Below are 19180 nucleotides of genomic sequence, written 5' to 3'. Positions count from 1 at the left end.
TGCTGGGGGTTCTTTTGCATGTTTTTTGTTTATATTGTCCATTTATGGGTCGCTGTCTGTGTTGTTCCCCAACACACGTTAATACATAATCCATAACACTTTGATCATACCATAACACTTTGTTCATACCGGCAAGAACACATAATTACCTAGTTCACCATTTATTGAGTATGACCTAATTTTGCAACTTTTTTATTCCATTGTCTGTGAATAGAACCATCACATGGTTATTGGTTATTGATGCATAAACATCTTTAACAGTCCCGTTATGCACCCAAAATAATGTTTATTTTCATTGTGTAACTTTTAAGATGTCCTGTTATACTTTTCAGTAAATCAGTAATTCGTGACACTGAACTAGTACACATGCTCTGAGGAACTACGTGATAGGTTGAAGTGAGGTCTACATCTCAGACTGTCCTGAGTGCTGTCTCATGTCATGTGTATCTGAATCACAGCTTAGTATGATTCATACTACTGTTATTGCATCACACACTGCATCTACACTAAAGCAGTTTAATGCAGTTTAAGTCGACTGTGACTATGCATGTTAGAGGTTAGAAACAGGAGGACTGGGATATTACTAATATATAATAAGGAATTTATTCTTTGACTGTAGTTTAAAGTGTAAAATAATTAAAAGGGAAGAGGTTTGGTTTGTGAATGAGTGGCATGTTGCAGAATTAGACAAGTCAGCAATGGCAAGTATCTTCTATAATTTTGTTAATATTTCCATGTCAAACTAGCCCTCACTGACCTCTCAGTTCCCGAAAGGAAGGTGTGTAGGCCTTTTATACCGTTATAGTGTGCCAAATCCAGCCGTAATGTTCATTTGGATGATGTGGGCGTGTCTGTGTGGTTTAAATTATAACATAATGACTGTTTTGTCCTGTTCTTGGTTGGCCACTGCAGAAAATGGCCTTTGTTTTTGAACCACCTTTTCTTCTTTTGATTTGTCTGATGTCAAAAGCCTGTTGGGAGTGGGAGGTCAATGTTTATCTGTTGTTTCTGAGGCATAACCTACATGTTGTGCAAATCCGATGTGAGAAGTTTAAGATGAAAACCACTCTGTATTGCAAGTACAAGGACACACATATAAGCCAATGTCATTAACCTCAATTCTGTGAAAAACAAAGACTTGACACAAAGGTGAGAAATGTACACATTTGGCCCCCCAAATAAACCACAATTCAACACAAAGTTCTGAAATAACTAAATGACATCCTTTGAAATGAGTGGTATAATATTTAATTCAATTTTAAATTAATTTAAGATAGTATTTTTTTTTTTATAGCTGTATGTCTTCAATTGATTTAATTTGTTTTTCCAGATTAGTAAAAATTACAAGAATCAAGTTTGTCTTTTTTTTATATAAGTGGAGATGGTAGGTGTTTGATTTAAAATTCATGCAGCACCAGACTGCACGAGAAACACTGTGTGGGTACACAGAGATATGAACTTGTCAGGTAAAAGTCCACAATCCTTATCAGTTATTATTCTCTTTAACCAAGTTTATTAAACCGAGAAGTGTACTCTTTGATTCAATATGCTTTTGCCTATAAATCTTAACATCCTAAAGTTTATCTGGTCAACAATGGTTTCAGTATTTTTCCACAGCACAGTTTCACTTGGCCGACTGCCCAGATTTACATCAAATATCCTAAAAATATCTCATCTGACAGGTTTGATTTATGAAAAGTCTCTCATGCTGAACACAGCTTTAGAAGTCAATTCTGTCTGCATTTATTCTGTGGTCTTATTCCGTTTGTGGTGTAAATGGTGCTTGAGTTGATCAGCCTAATGGTAGTTTCTGTGCAATGTGTCCATTGTGAATGTTATCACTGCCTCATATTAGCCTACAGTGAAAGCATTGTGTGATTAGAGAGGACACACACGCATAGACACATACAGAGCCATGCACTCTGAACAATACTTTATTGATTCAAAAGAATAACAAGCTTTGGGATTACTCTATATTACTTTTTATAGCAGATGCCAGTATTCAGGGACAGAACAAAGATGACCAAATACCAAATAAAGTCAATTTCACAAATAGCTTATTTTCTAGCTTTTACTGTAGCATAAGATCAGTCCTAAAGTCGAGAGACTTTCCTCAATGTTGTCATATCTCATGCAATGCTGCGAAAGGAAGGCATGACTCAGTGAAGTTGCCCAATAGAAGCAAGAGTGGGCAGGACTGACTATAAACACAGCTTTATAAAATTGCCTGCTACATCCTGTCGCGATCAGCACGTAGACAGTTGTCACCCACGAACTCTGCAAAAAAAACTTTTTAGTTTTGTTGGACTTGTTTTTATTTTGTGGACAATTAAACGGTAAGTCATAAAAAGTTTTTTTTTTAATGTTAAAATGTTGCCTGTTATTTAATAAAACCCGTCTCTGGCTTGATATCGAGAAAGGTATATATTTCTCAGCTTTGAACTGTAGATAAATGTTTTAATAAGACACTGTTTATTATAATACAGCGAAACCGCGATAGTTTTTTTTTAAAAAAATGTCACTTAATTGTCGCGTAACGCGCGTGCGTGTGGTTGCACGTGCACGTGTCAACAAAGTACACTGTTGGAAATTTAGCAATTTTGTTGCTAGATTTAGCAACTTTTCAGACTAACCTAGCAACTTTTTTTTTTTTCAAAAAGCACCTAGCAACAAATTTACCTATTTTAGAAAAGTTTTTTGGCAACTTTTAGAAACTTTTGTAAAGTGACTGAAATGATAAAAAAGGCACATATTTTCATCTTAATTACACGAAAAGAGGAAACCATTGAACAGCTAGCCAGCCAAGCAGCACATCAACAGTACAAACATCAACTGTGCATTAAATTGCTAGTTTCAACTGGTCAATAATAAATGCACATTTATGATACAGCATATTTTTAGCTTGTATATGTAATTGTTGGTTTACAACAATTAGGTACACTCTTTAAGAACAAATACTTGAAAAAACTGAAAAAAGTAACTAATAATTTTCTGCCAGGATGTTATCCATTAAGTTAACCTTAAAACATAACATGCAGTGTGGAATTTAAAAGAAAGGTAAAACACCTGTGAAAAATAACAGTACACTGTATCCTATTTTACAGAATTTTATTTTTATAGCACACTAACTAACTACCAGTACTTTTACTAGTTGCAATAATTGCAATACTGACAAAGTATTGTGAGCTTGAGCGGGAAAACTAATTTGAACAGTGTGACAGATACTAATATGTAGGCTAAGTAGTACTAATATACCACAATATGCTGGTTTAACTGTATATTGCTTTAGTTTTTAGCCTGAGACAGCATTTCGTATAATATTAAATGTCATAGACATTTGTGAAATACTAATAGATCTTTTGAACGTCAAGTTCACTTTTCTTTCCAAAGCAGACCATAAAGCTTCAGTAGAAGACTTTGTTGCCTTATGGCAACAAAGCTTTTACTTAGTTTTTTTTTTTATGAAATTATAATTGTAAGTATAAGATCAGGAATATCTATTTATATATGTGAATATAAAAATGGACCAAATGAAAATATGGAATTAATAAATGATATAAGTAATTAAATAAACACTTGCTTATGACAACGGCAAAGTTTTATTGTGCTACGATACTGCATTACATTTGGAGAAACATCTGAATACACCGCAAAATAGCATATGCATACATATGTGAAACATAAATAGAAAAATCTGAGATTATTTTCTATTAGTGTTGAAGGCCAACAAGTGTTATTGCTTAACTGGCGAAGAAATGTTGTTGGACCACTGCAGTGATTGGTCTAATATGCATTGAGTTCAGTATCTCACTCAGTATAAAAATGTGATCCATGAACTGTATTTCAGAAAAGAAGAAGAAAAAAGTGGTTATGGGAAGTGAAACAAAAATTTTCCTCTCCCCTGCAGGGTGGAGCTGCAATGGGGGTTATGTTCCAGCATTAACATTATACTTACTGACACGCAATAGCAACCGAAGTAAACCTTTGAATCTTTATAGTGCCTGAAAGTTAATAAAAAAAATATATATATATGCACATTCGCACATATTCATAGAAATACGCAATGTATCTGTTACAAATTTGTCTGAAGTGTTCCAATACTGATAAATTGTTAAATCAGTATGTAATGTAAGACATTAATTAGTCTACTTTACAGTTGTAAGCTATAAAGGAAACCTGGTCCGGAGAAGCAGACAGGTGCATTTGGATGTTTTGAAGTATAGTGAGTATTCTAGGGCATGGGAAGGGCAGGATCTGTCCTTATGTTGCTCCGGTTTATATCCTGCTGAGACATTACTGACACTCCCACGTAAAAGATTATTCACAGAGGCCATAAGAGCTCACAGCTTAAAAACAAGCAGGTGACCTATTTGCCAGCTAACCGTTACCTGTCAATTAACTTTTCTTATGTTTGATTATATATATATATATATATATATATATATATATATATTAGGGGTGTAACGATACGCGTATTCGTATTGAACCGTTCGGTACGACGCTTTCGGTTCGGTACGCGGTACGCATTATGTATACCGAACGGTTCGTTGGAGTAATTAATTATATTTGGAAAAAAAAAAAAAGAGAGAGAGATAGAAATATAATGATATGCGTTCAACAAGGTAGCCCAATAACCCAAACAACGTAACAGGCAACGCCCCTGACACTCCCGAAGAAGAAAAAAACACCATCTTATATGTTTATGTTAGGCTACTCAGCAGGCGCTCGCTCACTAAGTACGCGCTGAAGGCTCGTTGCAAAATAGCCAATGCGTTTAACAGACTAGAAATTAGAAGATCCTCCAATAACCAACAGGTCTGGTGTTTGGGTGCACTTTGGATTCCCTTTAAGCTATAATGGTGATGGCAAGAGAGCGCTCGGGCAGAAGCGCTCGGGCTCGCTCATGAGGCGTCTGTCTTTGCTAAGCAACAATGACGTGCTCTCTCCATGAGACGCGGAAATTTCAGCGAAGGATAAATAGATTTCCTGCTCTAAAAATCGCTTGCAGTAGCTCTGCTACTAAATTTATTTCAAAATTGCAATCCATATACAACTATGATCAGCTGTTCCTTCATCTTGGCTGAGCTCTCAACCTTGTTACGGGAAAGGATGAAGCTGATTGGTTGGTTCTTGTCACATGACCCGCGGTGCGCTTGCGGCATTCTGAAAAGTTGAGATGTTTTTACATTTTGCTGTATCTAAAACGTATCGAACCGAACCGAACCGAACCGTGACATCAGTGTATCGTATCGAACCGAACCGTGAATTTTGTGAACCGTTACACCCCTAATATATATATATATATATATATATATATATATATATATATATATATATATATATATATATATATAAAATATATATATATATATATACATACACATACATATATATATATATACATACATATATATGTATATAATAATTATTATTTAATTTTTTTTAAATAAAGTCTCAGTAAGCTGATTTCTTCTAGCTTGGTCTAGTGTTCATCAAGAGTAATTTTAGTTCTCACATGATTCTGGTCAGGAATTCGTGTAGGGGTTTGCTGTAGAAACCTCAGCAAGTGATAGACCGCACAATCGTAGTTTTTGAACTGCAGAAATTCCTCTTGATAAACATCTTGGCTTGGTTCGACTGTGAATCACAAAGTCAATTGCTGCTTTTTTCATAGGGGCTTGGTGCAGGAACATTTCTTGAACCTGTGGGATGATAAGACACAAAGGCTTTTATACTGGCTTTGGAGCAAAGCTGAATTAGTTTTATGCTAGTGTTAAAGGGGTGGAGGGACTGACTGCAGGAGCCATGGCAGCAGCTGTGTCGGTGGCTTCCTGTGTCTAGCATCCACTACAGAGGAAAAGCCTGACATGTGACCTCTAGAAACCTCAGCCAGACAAAGAGCCCGTTCAAGCTCTCAATCCATTTACATCCACAGCAACATTCAAACTGTCATATTTTGAAATGCATGATCTGAATCATTTAAAACTAATTAGGCTGTTTTGAAGAGCTGAGGTGATAATATAAAAACAAAACAAAGCAAATGTATTTGTAATGTTCCAATTATTGCAAACGGCAAAATGTACAAAAACTGCATCAGAAGCATGCATTCAGACTATTTAATACTGCACAGGAGTGGCATCAAATACATTTTACCCCTAGATTACAGAATAAAATGATATTAAACATAACATGATAATTGGATACATTCTTTATTATTTTATTATTTGTATTCATGTCTTGTTCTTGATAGCCTTATATATATATATATATATATATATATATACTTTTTTTCTTTTCTTTGCACTGTATGAGAAACTTGGTATAAACATTTCACTTCAATACATCACATGTATGTAATATGTATGGGCAAAAAAAAACAAAAAACTTTTTAACTTAAAAAATAGGAAATTTGAAGCAAAGCAAACCAAATTAAAAAATATTCTATTGTTAAACCCCCCCCCCCCCCCCTCACAAATGATCTAGAGAATGTTTTTTTTAATCTTATTTCCTTGAATCCACTACGAGCTCCTAAAGCTGTTGCCAAAGCTGAATTACACCATGACAAAAACAAGGAAATGGCAATTTGATACTTCCTTCTGTGACCTTGGAGGAAGATTGTGGTAAATTATTTGAAGTGCTCCAACGGTTGTGTTAATGTCACCTTTTTCCTTCCTCTAGGTGTCCTCATTGAGAATGGATGATATCCAAGTAGTTGAATCGAAGCCTCTCATCGGGGACAAGGATTTGCAAGTATACACTATATTTGTAAAGATTTGAACTAAATGTTTATGCAAGACAATATAGTGAACACGTTGTGGTAAAATACACTGTGTTTTCATCTCTATTCTAGGGGCTAAGAGAGGCTGTTCAGCAGTTGGAGATAAAGGCAAGGATTTCATTTTTTTGTATGGTTTTCATTTTTCATGTTTTTCCCAAGACTTCATTCAAAAATCTAAGAGGTCATTCTTTGCTGACACCATGGCATTACAGCAGTACTGATAGAGTTCAGATTCACATCCAACAAGCCTGTCGTGCTGATCCTCGCACAGATTAAAGTCCTGAAGTTTGCGGCTCATGTGTTTAGTCTCTAGACCAATGACGTGGGCTGCTGAGGGATACACTGGCCATCTGCCTGAGGTGCTCATGTAGGACTCGTCCCATTTAAAGAGATTAGTGTCAGTAGTGAGACAACACATGTTTGTGTTCAGTCACGATACAAAGCCAAGCACAAGACGTTTCTGTCCTTGGCAGAGTTAAAGATGTTATTTGACGTTTTTAGCAGCTTGTGCTGTAACTTGAGGCAGCTGAAACTAGTTTCTGCAGCATCAGCCAGTTGATCTTTGACCAGTGGCCTGCACTCAGAGTCTTTTCTCAGTGACTTTTACAGTGCATGGTGGTTATTTGTCATTGTCACTAGTGCTAAATTAACTTCAAGAAAGTTCAACCGAAAGTTAAAGTTCAATCCGTTGACGGTGACTTATGATTGTTTGGTTTTAGTGGCGATGCAGCTTCCACTTTTAAACATGGGAAAATATGTAGAAATACCGATTCTCCTTAGGAATGTTATTTCATCAAGACGTGTTCTTTCCAAAGTAAAAGTTGTGTTTTTTTAGACGGAAACAAATTAAGGAAAAATCAAAAGTAGCAGCACATATTTGCCATGACCATCTGCTGAGCTTCTGTGTAGCTCAGTTGCACTTTCTTTGCTGTTTTTTTATTTATTGTATTGATAAAAAAAGACAATTATGCAATGCACACTGCCATCACAATCATCAAATTTTGGTTTGGCTGCACTTGCCTATGTTTCCAAAGACCTAGAGTCGGCTACTCCAAGCATCTGATACAGGCTGATCAGATTTACGGATGTCGTTAACTAGAATTAACTTGTTTTGATCTTGGTGCAAAGCATGCTGGGAGTGTGGGGCTTATGTCGAGCGACGGCAACATGGGTATAAAACCCTGCACACAGATGAATATTAGCAAATAAGTGCGCAAACAGGAGCTTACTTTCGATCTGACCTACTCGTTCTCATCACTACTACTAATTAATATCGGCAGCCATGGTTCTGGAGGACTCTGATACGGAATTAGTATTCGAGATAGAAGTTGCTGTGAGTAGAAACGTTCATGTTGCTTTTGCTTCAGAGTTTTTAGGGTTTTTGTTGTCTTGGTGGTTCAAATTGTGCATGAGTAAAGTTTTGATTTTGACAAATTCAAGTCGAATTTATTTCACAATACACAATGTTTCAAGTGTTTATAATATTTTAATTTATTTATGCGGATTACAGGCGGATTTAGCAGATTAGAGCTTGATAATATAGTTTATAAGTAGTCTAAATCTTTCATTTCTTCCTATTTTATCTAATAAAACACGTTTATAAAATGTAATAGAAATGTATCAATTTAATATTGTCTGTGTGGTCTTAATTAGGGTTGGATGCTTTGTGAAACTGGTAGATGTCGTTGATCATTATGAAATCAGACAGACCGTTTTCATGGACCGTGATCTTACATTTTATGGATTTATAACCAAAGTGCATTGAGTGCTGAAATGTTTGCAGCTGGTCTGTGCTTCATTTGCAGAAAGATTCCGAATTACGATTGTCCTTAAATATTAAATTAAACCGCAAAGCTTCTCTATTAAAAGTCTTAAAACTGAATGGTGTTCTAGAGAAGAAAAATGTTTTAAGTTGTTGTTGGGATATGTGCTGTAATAACGTGGTGTGCTGCAGATGAGATTAATGCTGCATATGATGGCTCAGCAGACGCTGATGAGCGTTTTCTTACCATGTTGCATGTAGGAGCACGATGTGGAGACTCCGTATGGCAGAGTCCACTGCACCATGAAAGGGGTTCCTAAGGGTGACCGGCCCGTCATCCTCACCTACCATGATATTGGACTGAACCGTAAGATTTTACATATTTTCAACATGATAAAACAGTTTAAAATGTCCTCTAAATCTCTTTGTGTTGGTTTACAATACACATTAATTCAGAGGTTGTTCTAAAAGAGGACATGTTTTTATGCATACACCATGCTTCTCCAATAGATAAAAGCTGCTACGACACTTTGTTCAGCCATGAGGATATGCAGGAGATCATGCAGCACTTTGCTGTGTGTCATGTAGATGCACCAGGGCAGCAAGAGGGAGCAAACACCTTCTCCACTGGGTGAGTCCTATCATGTGCAGACATATGAGTGGAAAACTTTACTGTAAATGAATGCAGAAGAATAATTATTATTTATTAATAGATATGAATACCCTTCCATGGACCAACTGTCTGAGACACTTCCATCAATCCTCAAACATTTTGGGTGAGGTCTTGGTTTCAGTATTTAACAGTTTTAGGATAATTCTGGATTGTTTTCTATACTAACTAGTTTTCTTAAACCTCACAGACTGAAGAGTGTGATAGGCATGGCTGTTGGTGCGGGCGCTTATATCCTCGCTAAGTTTGCGGTGAGTTTGACTTCCTTTTGAATCAATCATACCACGCTAAAGAGGTGCAAGTGTTTAATTTCCTTAGGATTATGGCATTCTTTTGGCTAATTTAGCTACTTAGGAATATCCCTTAAACGAAAAAAATGCAAATGCTTGACTTGCATGTTCTTTATTTAATAAGTTAGGGTTCAGATCTGTTCAGATGGGGTTTACAAATACTGTTTCCTGTTATAGTTGGATCACCCTGCTATGGTGGAAGGCCTTGTGCTAATAAACATCAACCCATGCTCTGAGGGCTGGATGGACTGGGCAGCACACAAAGTGAGTGCTTACCATTAATACATAATTAATACATCATTTTTATAGAGTTAATTCTTTTTTGTGTCCGGGCTCATTTTCTTTTCTTGAAATACAGATCTCTGGTTGGACTCACGCCATGCCTGACATGATCATCTCTCACCTGTTTGGAAATGTAAGTCAATGTTTGACCCATTCTAGATCGTTTCTGAATTGATGTATTTATACTAACATGAATTTTATTATTATTTATTCTTATTTCTCCAGGAGGAAATCCATCAGAACCATGACCTCATTGGCAGATACCGTCACCACATTGTGAATGACATGAACCAGTACAACCTGCATCTCTTTGTCAAGTCCTACAGCAGGTAAACACAGCACCGCTACTAAAACATCTCAATCGTTATTTTAGTGGTTATATACCATTTAATTCATATTTCCATCCACTTCACAGCCGAAGAGACCTGGAAATCGAGAGGCCTGTACCTGGTGGCCATGCCAATGTCAGAACTCTAAAGTAAGTCTAAAATTGTCTTAAACTCTAGACAATGGGGGATGAATTTCCTGTAGTAATGACTTGTCGCTCTGTTTTCAGGTGTCCTGCACTCCTGGTAGTTGGAGACAGTTCCCCAGCAGTGGATGCTGTGGTAGGTTAAAGCTTAATTTAGGACCGATTCACTTCACTATGATTGCTAGACATTTTATACATATTTTTTTATTGAAAACCTGTGATCTTGCACACTCTTGCTCCACATTTCATATCTGCTGCATGTGTATTTAGTGGTTGAACGCGTCTGTTTTTTTGTACAGGTTGAGTGCAACACAAAGCTGGACCCGACCAAAACCACACTGCTTAAGGTGAGTGGACTCCAGTGAAGCTGGCATGTGTTTATAGCCCACATGGAAAAGTCAGGCACTGATAAGATCCTGATAGCTCAGCATTATCTAGTGACTAATTTACCCAGGTAGTGCAGAAGTGGTCCACGCTGGCCAGCTCCAGGGATGAATCCTACCTCTGCTGACCTAATTTTCCACAGCTCGACCTCAGGTGGACTAAGAATCAGGTTTATGGCATCTGAAATGGCCTGTTTATCGCCGATAAGTGCTGAGACCAGTGGAGTTAATGGAGCACTGGGCGTTTTAGACACCTGTGTGAATGGCAGAAACAGAAATGAGAAGCAACAGAGACGCATTTGTTTTTCATGCATTTCAAGTAAGTTTTTTTGTCCCTTCTCTTTCTTCAGATGGCTGACTGTGGAGGCTTGCCCCAGGTCGACCAGGTGTGTATTTATAGCCTTAATGACCATTTAGATTCAAGTTTACTCAAGGCACAGGATGATCATGGGGGGTGAAGTGCGCTGTAATCTCATTACGGACAGCGATGGCATATAGTTCTCAGTTCTAATACTCTGCTCGCCACCTGCTGCTACCGGCTGTTAGAATCCATCCGGTTTCACAACACATACTTAGGGAAATCTGTTTTCCACCTTGACCTGATTAGCTGTTTTTGTAGTCCAATAAACTGATTTCTGCTTTTATTGTCTCCTTAGCCTGGGAAGCTAACAGAGGCTTTCAAGTACTTCATTCAGGGCATGGGCTACAGTAAGTATTGATGTATTTTTGTTTAATATAGTCTCTATTTGACCATACTGCTTCATCTTTATAAGAAATACCCATGGTACATTGCCTGAACTCCTTTGTTCATGTAAAATTAACATACAACGTTACTAAATAGCAAAATAAATGACTGGATTGTGCTGCCCTCTATTGGCGAGATTTAATTTTCAACCTGACTTGCTCAACTTTACCTTTTTCTTAAAGTGAAGTGACTAATTTCTAAACAACTGCAAAAACTGCTGGTCTTTGGAACTTTCCATGCATCAACGAATTCTGAAAAGAGTGTACAAACATATTAAGTAGCCACAACTGGTTTCAAAATCAGTAATATTCAAATAGAAAACGGTTAGTTAAAATAGTAATAATATTTCACAGTATCACTGTTTTTACTGTATTTTTCTGATTGAATAAATGCAGCCTTGGTGAGCATAAGAGACTCTTTCAAAAACATAAAAAAAATTTGAACGGTAGTGTACATAGTCATAACAAGTATAGTAACATAAAAAACCATTAAAAACACATACAGAAAAATATAATATATAATCTGTCTTCCTCTGCTTCTTAGTGCCCTCTGCCAGCATGACCCGCCTGGTCCGTTCCCGTACAGCATCCGGCTCCAGCGTTACTTCCTTGGAAGGCAACCGCAGCAGGTCGCACACTAATGAGGGCAACCGCAGTCGCTCCCACACCAACGAGGGCCGGGCCCGAGCCCACACCTCCGACAACCAACGCACACGTTCACACACTGACAACATGGACAGTTCTGTGGACCAGGCTCCCAAGTCCACCGAAGTGTCCTGTTAGACTGGTGACCTCGTCTCCAGTCCATCTCACATATGCATTAACCTTTCTGTTCTGACTGTGCTGCGCTGCCACTAACTACACTCTCAACAAGACCGCCGCATGCCGCTGTGCTGTTTCTCTCAGGCGTCTTGCACCATTTTATTTGTTAGAGGGCATTTATGCCAAAGTGTCTTGTGTTTAAGACTACATTTCCTGGGGAAATGCTGAGGGAGGAGTGGATAGAGTTGATGATGGAGTTATTTCATTTAGTTTTTTTTTGCACCCTGCGCAAAGGCTGTCTTGTTGTTAGAGGCAATGCAGCACAGAGACATTTTGGTGGTCATTATCCAGGTAAGCTATAGGCACCGAGAAGGGCACATTTGTAAATTTATGTTAATCTATAGTCTGCTATTCATTTTCTTTAGTCAAGTTATACCACTTTTATATGCTAGATTAAGTGCATAATTAAGTGTATAATCTGTATATGTTGAAATGAACCTCATTGAATGGAAAAGGGATTGGTTGACCACAGATTAGAGACGCTGGCATTTTTTCATGATGCTAACCTACGTTTTAAAACTGAGGTATAAGCTTATATTGTGTTTATTTGCATTTTCCTTGCTGGGAGTGTCCCATTATTTTGTGTTATATTTGTAACTCTGTGATGGATGCTCTCGAAAGTGATTTTAAATGATTAAGGGATCAAATGTTAAAAAAAATCTTCATTTTAAATTTAACACAACCAATATGTAGATATTAGAAGACTGTATATGAGTGATATTTTTGTTGTTTTTTGTTTGTAATGATGATTTCTATGCAATCAAGCACAACAGAACAAATCGTGCCATGGAATCCTCTTCTTGGACTGGATGCTTTTTTTTTTTCCTCAAGGCTTTGAAAGAGTAACATGAAGGATTGCTCAGAAAAATATAAGCGACTGACCTGCTCTTTCACACACACTAAAACAAATGATTGCAGCTTGGTAAACACTCTGCTTTATAAACATGTAAAACAATCTGATGCACTGCATTTTTAATGGAATAACAGTCTGTATTTATTTAAAAGAAAAAAGGAAAATAAAAAGCTTGTTACTTAACCTTTTTTGTCTGTTTATTCGATAATTAAATGAAAACTGCGTCAATACAAATGTTATAAGGCAAAACTCATGCCAAGGACTACAAGTGTCATTCAAGAGAATAAATGTGGAAAAGCGCATGACATTACAAAAACTACATTATCAATATATAAAAGCAATAATTATTTCTTTTTTTAATAGAATCTGTATAAATTAAAGATTTTAACTAAAGAAGTCAATATTACATATTTTTTTACATATCATTTGTACAAAAGTTTTTTTTGTCACCAAAAACGGCATAATCTTGGTTGAAACGACTAGCTTATATGATCAATTTGGTTGCAATAGGCCACAGTCTTAAAATAGAATATATTAGGATATATTTACGTTTTTCCGATAGGAAAAAGTCTCATATTAAATATGATTTAAAAAAAAATCTATGGCTTTTCACCCTAATAATTTTTCTATTGTTTTCTTCTGCAAGGTCTCATACATTCAGTTTCCAACCTCACCTTTGTCATGGTACTGTTCTAGATCTGTAAATATGTCATTGGGGTTTTTACAGCTCAGGTTGCAGAAGCAGGCGTTAATCCACATGACCTGCCAGCTGAAGCCAGATCCGTTCGGGCACTGAAAGTCGACCTCAACAGTCTTAGATTTGTAAGGGATGCAGCAGCGCTCATCTATACACACTCCACAGTACTTGGGCCAGTAAGTGTTTGTACTGGTGCAGCCTGAGATAGTGAAGTTGTGTGGCTTTTCCTCCCTGTAGACGTTCAAGCACTTCTTTCCAGGCTTGTGGAGAAATGTGGAGAAAATCCATTTATATCCTTTTAAACACTATAGTCATTCATGTCACTCTCAAATGCTAATTTAATATCACAATGAATCTGATGTTTATGATCATGATATACCTTGATGTGTTTTGTGATGTCCACTTTGCAAGGCCGGATGTTGCAGAGTCTGCTCTCTTTGACCATCTTACACTGCTTGTTGCTGTTAGTAATGCGTAAAGATACACCACGGCCGCAGGTCTTTGAGCAGGGACTCCAGGAGGTTGTCTGGGTCACACAGTTCTTGTGCCAGTCGTCCTTTACACTAGACAGGGCTGTAAGAATGCAAAGACAGTGAATGCATTCCTCATTTCTGAGTTTCCTGATAATAAAAAAATAAATGTTTTTACTCTATTTTTGTTTGAATAAATGCAGCCTTGATGAATGTAAGAGACAAAAACATTTACAAATCTGGTGTGTGTGTGGTATAGTGAAGTAACATGTTTATATAAAGGTTATAAACTGTACTGTCTTAAACCTTTTTAGTCTTGTTTACAATCCATTTGATGCAAATAACATGACTGCAAGCAAAAGAAGATAACACAAATTCAATGTTCGGGCCATTATCAATTAATTACATAGTTTCCAGCAGGGCCGGAGCTGAGGTTTGCGGGGCAGTGGGCTCTGTTTGAGACTTTTAATTTGTTTAATTTGTATGCTCGTTCTATTTATTAATTGTGCTATTTTCACAATGTTTACGTTTTTTCAAGTTTGTAAGTGTCCAGGTACAGAAACTGAATAATCACATGTGAAATAGCACTGCATAGTCTTCAATGTAAAACATAAATATACAGTAAAATAGACACCTTCAACATTTCTCACATTATCACAGTTTATTTGTTATACTTTAGATAATGGTAACAAAATATGACAAGAAGAGTTAACTAATTAATCTTGATAACGTCAGATAACTTTGATAGAAAGGTATGTAATGGATTAGAATTAAACCAAAAATTCAGACAACTGTTAGTATGAAAATATTAACACAACTATCAATACTTTGTTGACCAATTACCAAGCAATGTTTAATTTTATTCAGTCTGTGGGGTAAAAAGGTTCCATTAGCAATTAAAGAAAAAACACTTAGACAAAACATGTTCAGGTAAAAGCGTCTGAATAAATTTTGGTCCCAATTGTTTTTTTTTTATCAATTGTACTGGTAGTCCACTGTATGAAGAATTTTTGGGTATGTCACCGTTTACTTTATTTTGCTATACTCACTTACATAAATAAATTATAGTGCCCTGCAACCACTAGTAAAAAAAAAAACAATTATATCTGGTGTGAATATTTTTTAGTTTGACTGTGGAATAATTCTTGTTAAAACTACAAAGTAATTCAGTCAAGAGCAGTGAGTGATTTTCTTTCTTTCATTCACTTGGATTAACATTAAGGACACCGACAGCATATATTAAATTAGGCATGGTCACTTTAAGAGACAATGAACCCCATATAATGATACACATCCAATTTCTTTCTCCACTGTTTACTTTCACTTAACCCGTTTAATCCCACCGGCCCATCCTGACATTTTAGTGCACTTCCTGCAAATATGGAAATATGTCTTGTTTGCACCTTGAGAAGATGAATGCTGCATCGAAGCTCCAAAACTAAAGGCTAGTAAAGTGTCTTAACATAAATATATGACAAAGATTTTTGGTAAAGATGATATTTAGGGAGTCTAGTATTAATAAATGCATTCACATATATTTAGTTTTGTTGAGTGTGGTCATAGAATGAGTAAACATGCTGATGGTCACAATAGTGACCGGCAGGATAACTGTGTACTTAAGTATACAATATAAATCCAACTGCAGATGCTAGTGAAAATGACAACCAAATGTTACAATGACAAAATATTGCACTAAACATTGCACTACACTTTTGAATGTTTTAAGCATCTTTTTTGGCTGTCCTCAGCCGTGGGCCCCTAAAACTGTCACCACCTTTCACCCCACTAGCGACGGCCCTCTGGCCCTGGTTTCCAGATATTTACTGGAAGTTCGTGAGATGCAGGAGCTCATACCAGCCATTGTGTGTCTTGGTGCTGTCTTGCGCCCCCTCCTGGACTCATCACAGATCCACTGCTCACAGCATCGGCCGGGGATTTTAACTCGCCGGGGGTTCTGGCACCAAACCCTGGGAGGCTGAGACTCATTACACAGCGACACACATCCGATCGCCCCATTCACACACACACACTGGTATTTGCAATTGGGCTGGAAGCTCTGGCCGTTGCGAAAGATCACACCTTTGTGCTCACAGCCAGTGCCTGGCAGATCTGGATAGCATCAAAGAGCAGAACGGAGTGCAGTCAAGTTCATCAAATACATACTGGATGCAATACCAAGAAAAGTATGTGATGTGCTGTGTGAAAACGAAAGCTAAAAGGTCTGCTCAGCTTCGCCTGGCTTGGTTTATTTATACAGTTGGTTCCGCCACCTTAATCTACCCTTTAAATCTTCATCGTAATCTAATCTAAGAGTGGAACACAGTGTTAATATGAAGGCTGTGTTAGTACAAGGACACTTACAGGCACATACTCCTTTTTCGTACCTAGGCTTGTCTGCGCTGTAATCACAGTAAAGGCCACGATGATGGTCACAGTTTTCTTTCTCGTTGCAAACCTCCCCTACCTGTTTGGCACATGCTCTGCAGCAATCGCAGCCATCCATGATCAAGCTCACACCTGGCGGACAGGTGGGGGGAGTTTTAGGACATTTGCAGGGCCATTGGCAGTACTGAGTGTGGTTATAGGGCTCCGGGGTGACGGGGTCTGGTGTGGACAGCATCTTAGAGGAATCCTGGGCAAATGCTCTGTGAATCTATAAGACACAAGTCTCAAGATATTCCTGTTTCTGACACATTTAGGCTTTTGTTTCTTTCCCCCCTGCCAAAATACCTCCTGGCTACAGACACTGTGAAAATGGGTTGGAATGACTGATTTAATAATAAAATAAAAAGGGTAACTGTGACTTTTATTCTGAGTCTAGGGCTGCATCTCACAATTCAATTCAAGGTAGACTTTTTCTAAGAATTTTTAATTTACATTTTATAGTTGTAAAATTGATGTTAATTATTGACTATTGAATTATTGATCTAACAATTCAGTTTTTTTGTGGCTTTTGAATTAATATCTAGAATTTTATATCAGAATTGTAAGAAAAGTGTTCCAATTGTACAATATCACAATTGTATGATAAACGTCATAGTTACCAAGCATTCATAGATAAATGTTTTATTTTGTTGTTCTTTATCTCAGACATGTAAACACATTTCAGCTGAACCTCTAAATGCAATTTATGATGCCATTTGTAATTGGATGTGATGTAGCTTAATTAATTTCCTATACACTACTGTATCTCAGAGTAATGAACCAGTTCTAATTACACTCTCCTGCACATATCAAATTATAATAGCTAAAGACTTGTCAGCTCATGGGTCTTATTTTGTACTGGACAATCATTGCACATCAGGTCAAGAAACAAATAGAGCTAATGGGTGGATATTATTTATTATTATTTTAAGGTGGTATCTAAATTCTCAAACACATGTTTTGGACGACAGATCATGTTAATAAATGTTAGTAGGCACCTCTTTACGTCGATTTCTTCAGGCCCTTACAGCTGCAGATCTCCATAACCGTTTATAAGCTTAGCAAAAATTGCATAAATGTAAGTATCAAAGAGGATGGCTGTCATGTTCAACGACATACGTTTTAAAGAGTTTCCAGTGAATCAAAACAATAAAGGATATTACTTGAATCTAAATACTAAATATGCATTTTGACAAACATGTTTATTTCAGTCCACAGGGCGGCAGTATACTCTCACACATGTAATTCATTTTGTTAAGAAATTGCATTCCTTAAATGCGTGAAACATGAGGTCATTTGTTAAGAATGTCTGTCACATATAATTAAATCTAAAGCGCATTTAAATTTGAATTAATTAAATAAAGATATGGTGTGAATTTAATGTGGAAAAGATGGGGGTTTGAGTTAATGATGCAAATGCTGCCACATAAACCTCTGATAAGGTGTCTCATTTTCGCTTTGCTAAAGAGTACAACATACATGAAGAATAGGCTTTTGGAAACGCTATGTATCATTATATGGTTTGTTTTACTTTTATTTTACAAAACACCTTAAAATTTTCATTTGAAAAATGCATGTGCAGACACCAAACAACCTTTTACAGTAAGTTATACAAAAGCAAATAGACTATTACTCATTAAAAATAGCATTGTAGGTCAAAGATACAGCTTTCAACCGCATGTTAAACTGTCTTCTAAACTGTTATCAATTAAACTGAAGTTGTGGCGTGTTACTTGTGCGTTAATTTCATCTAATTCAGATACTGTAATAAAATGAATAGATATAAATAAATAAACAAAACAAAATAAATATATTTCTTACCTGTGGTACACAAGCAAATAGTAGAACCCACATCAGAAGCCAAGTCATCACTGATCCCGAGTGATAAATGCATTGAATCCAGAATTAGATGATTCTTGAAAAATCGCCCATTCGCGAGCAGGATCCATTCATTTAGTGAGCTGAGAGCACCACACACATACACACACCTTGCTCCAGCCGCTGTAAAGTTTTCATATTCGGGATCCTTAATGACGTCAGAGCCAATGACACCGCAGGCAAGGAATTGATCACGTGATTTGGGATTTGGTCAAACTAGCCTAAGATAAGATGCGCGAACTGTTGAGGTTCTAAGCTTGATGTCCCATCGCACCTTAAAACATATTTTTAGTTTTGTGACATAGTTATTATAGCATGTGTAATGTATAAATGTGTGATAGCCTAATGTAAAAAATACAGTTTGCAATAAAGCGAAGCAAAACGTTTCTCTGGTTACTCCAAAGGCTAAAGGTGATTTTTTTTTCTTTTTTTCTTTTTTTACCAGAAATGTTTACAGTTTTTAAAACTGTTGAAATGTTCCATACATGTATTGAGTCATATAAACATGGCTCAAGCCTTCCATAATTCGCAGGCTACCCTGAGAACATTAAATGGATGAACAGAAGCACATTTTGCCTTTCTCTATGAGAACTTTTCTTTCTAAGAAAAAAGCAAAAGTTGCTCTTTTCATATCCTGCTATAGACCTACCTAATG

General features: G+C 36.8%; 2 protein-coding genes across 4 annotated transcripts; one reads left to right on the top strand and one right to left on the bottom strand.

Annotated features, from left to right (window-relative positions):
- Positions 1–2202: 2202 nt before the first annotated feature.
- On the top strand, positions 2203–12967 carry ndrg1a (N-myc downstream regulated 1a). Of its 2 annotated transcripts, XM_026257160.1 has the most exons (16): positions 2203–2336; positions 6679–6750; positions 6851–6886; positions 8802–8907; positions 9051–9171; positions 9254–9316; positions 9401–9461; positions 9678–9764; positions 9859–9915; positions 10008–10111; positions 10198–10260; positions 10339–10390; positions 10554–10601; positions 10988–11023; positions 11294–11345; positions 11926–12967. In XM_026257160.1, the coding sequence occupies exons 2-16, from the start codon at positions 6694–6696 to the stop codon at positions 12162–12164; spliced, it is 1182 nt and encodes a 393-aa protein (XP_026112945.1). In that variant the 5' UTR covers positions 2203–2336; positions 6679–6693; the 3' UTR covers positions 12165–12967. The 2 variants fall into 2 exon arrangements, with proteins under 2 accessions (XP_026112945.1, XP_026112946.1); XM_026257161.1 differs by lacking the exons at positions 2203–2336; positions 6679–6750; positions 6851–6886 and adding an exon at positions 7872–8111.
- A 36-nt stretch (positions 12968–13003) lies between these two features.
- Positions 13004–18863, bottom strand: ccn4a (cellular communication network factor 4a). Of its 2 annotated transcripts, none has more exons than XM_026257162.1 (5): positions 18469–18863; positions 16585–16876; positions 16078–16332; positions 14133–14326; positions 13004–14013 (listed from the first exon to the last, which is right to left on the bottom strand). In XM_026257162.1, exons 1-5 carry the CDS (start codon positions 18514–18516, stop codon positions 13714–13716), a joined length of 1089 nt encoding a protein of 362 aa, XP_026112947.1. In that variant the 5' UTR covers positions 18517–18863; the 3' UTR covers positions 13004–13713. The 2 variants fall into 2 exon arrangements, with proteins under 2 accessions (XP_026112947.1, XP_026112948.1); XM_026257163.1 differs by having other exon boundaries at positions 16585–16868.
- Between the last annotated feature and the right edge of the window lie 317 nt (positions 18864–19180).

The sequence above is a fragment of the Carassius auratus genome, unplaced genomic scaffold, assembly GCF_003368295.1.
Source record: "Carassius auratus strain Wakin unplaced genomic scaffold, ASM336829v1 scaf_tig00214237, whole genome shotgun sequence".
In the NCBI taxonomy this organism is placed as follows: Eukaryota; Metazoa; Chordata; class Actinopteri; order Cypriniformes; family Cyprinidae; genus Carassius; species Carassius auratus.
Note: the sequence above shows the minus strand (reverse complement) of the source record. Positions and strands in the feature narration are given on the sequence as shown.

Coding starts and splice junctions, on each gene's coding strand:
- ccn4a (XM_026257162.1), bottom strand. CDS start 18,516: ATGACTTGGCTTCTGATGTGGGTTCTACTATTTGCTTGTGTACCACAG. Junction 16,877..18,468: donor TATTTGCTTGTGTACCACAG/GTAAGAAATATA, acceptor TGTGTCTTATAG/ATTCACAGAGCATTTGCCCA. Junction 14,014..14,132: donor ACATCACAAAACACATCAAG/GTATATCATGAT, acceptor TTTCTCCACAAG/CCTGGAAAGAAGTGCTTGAA.
- ndrg1a (XM_026257160.1), top strand. CDS start 6,694: ATGGATGATATCCAAGTAGTTGAATCGAAGCCTCTCATCGGGGACAAG. Junction 9,172..9,253: donor GCAAACACCTTCTCCACTGG/GTGAGTCCTATC, acceptor ATTTATTAATAG/ATATGAATACCCTTCCATGG. Junction 10,261..10,338: donor GCCAATGTCAGAACTCTAAA/GTAAGTCTAAAA, acceptor CTCTGTTTTCAG/GTGTCCTGCACTCCTGGTAG.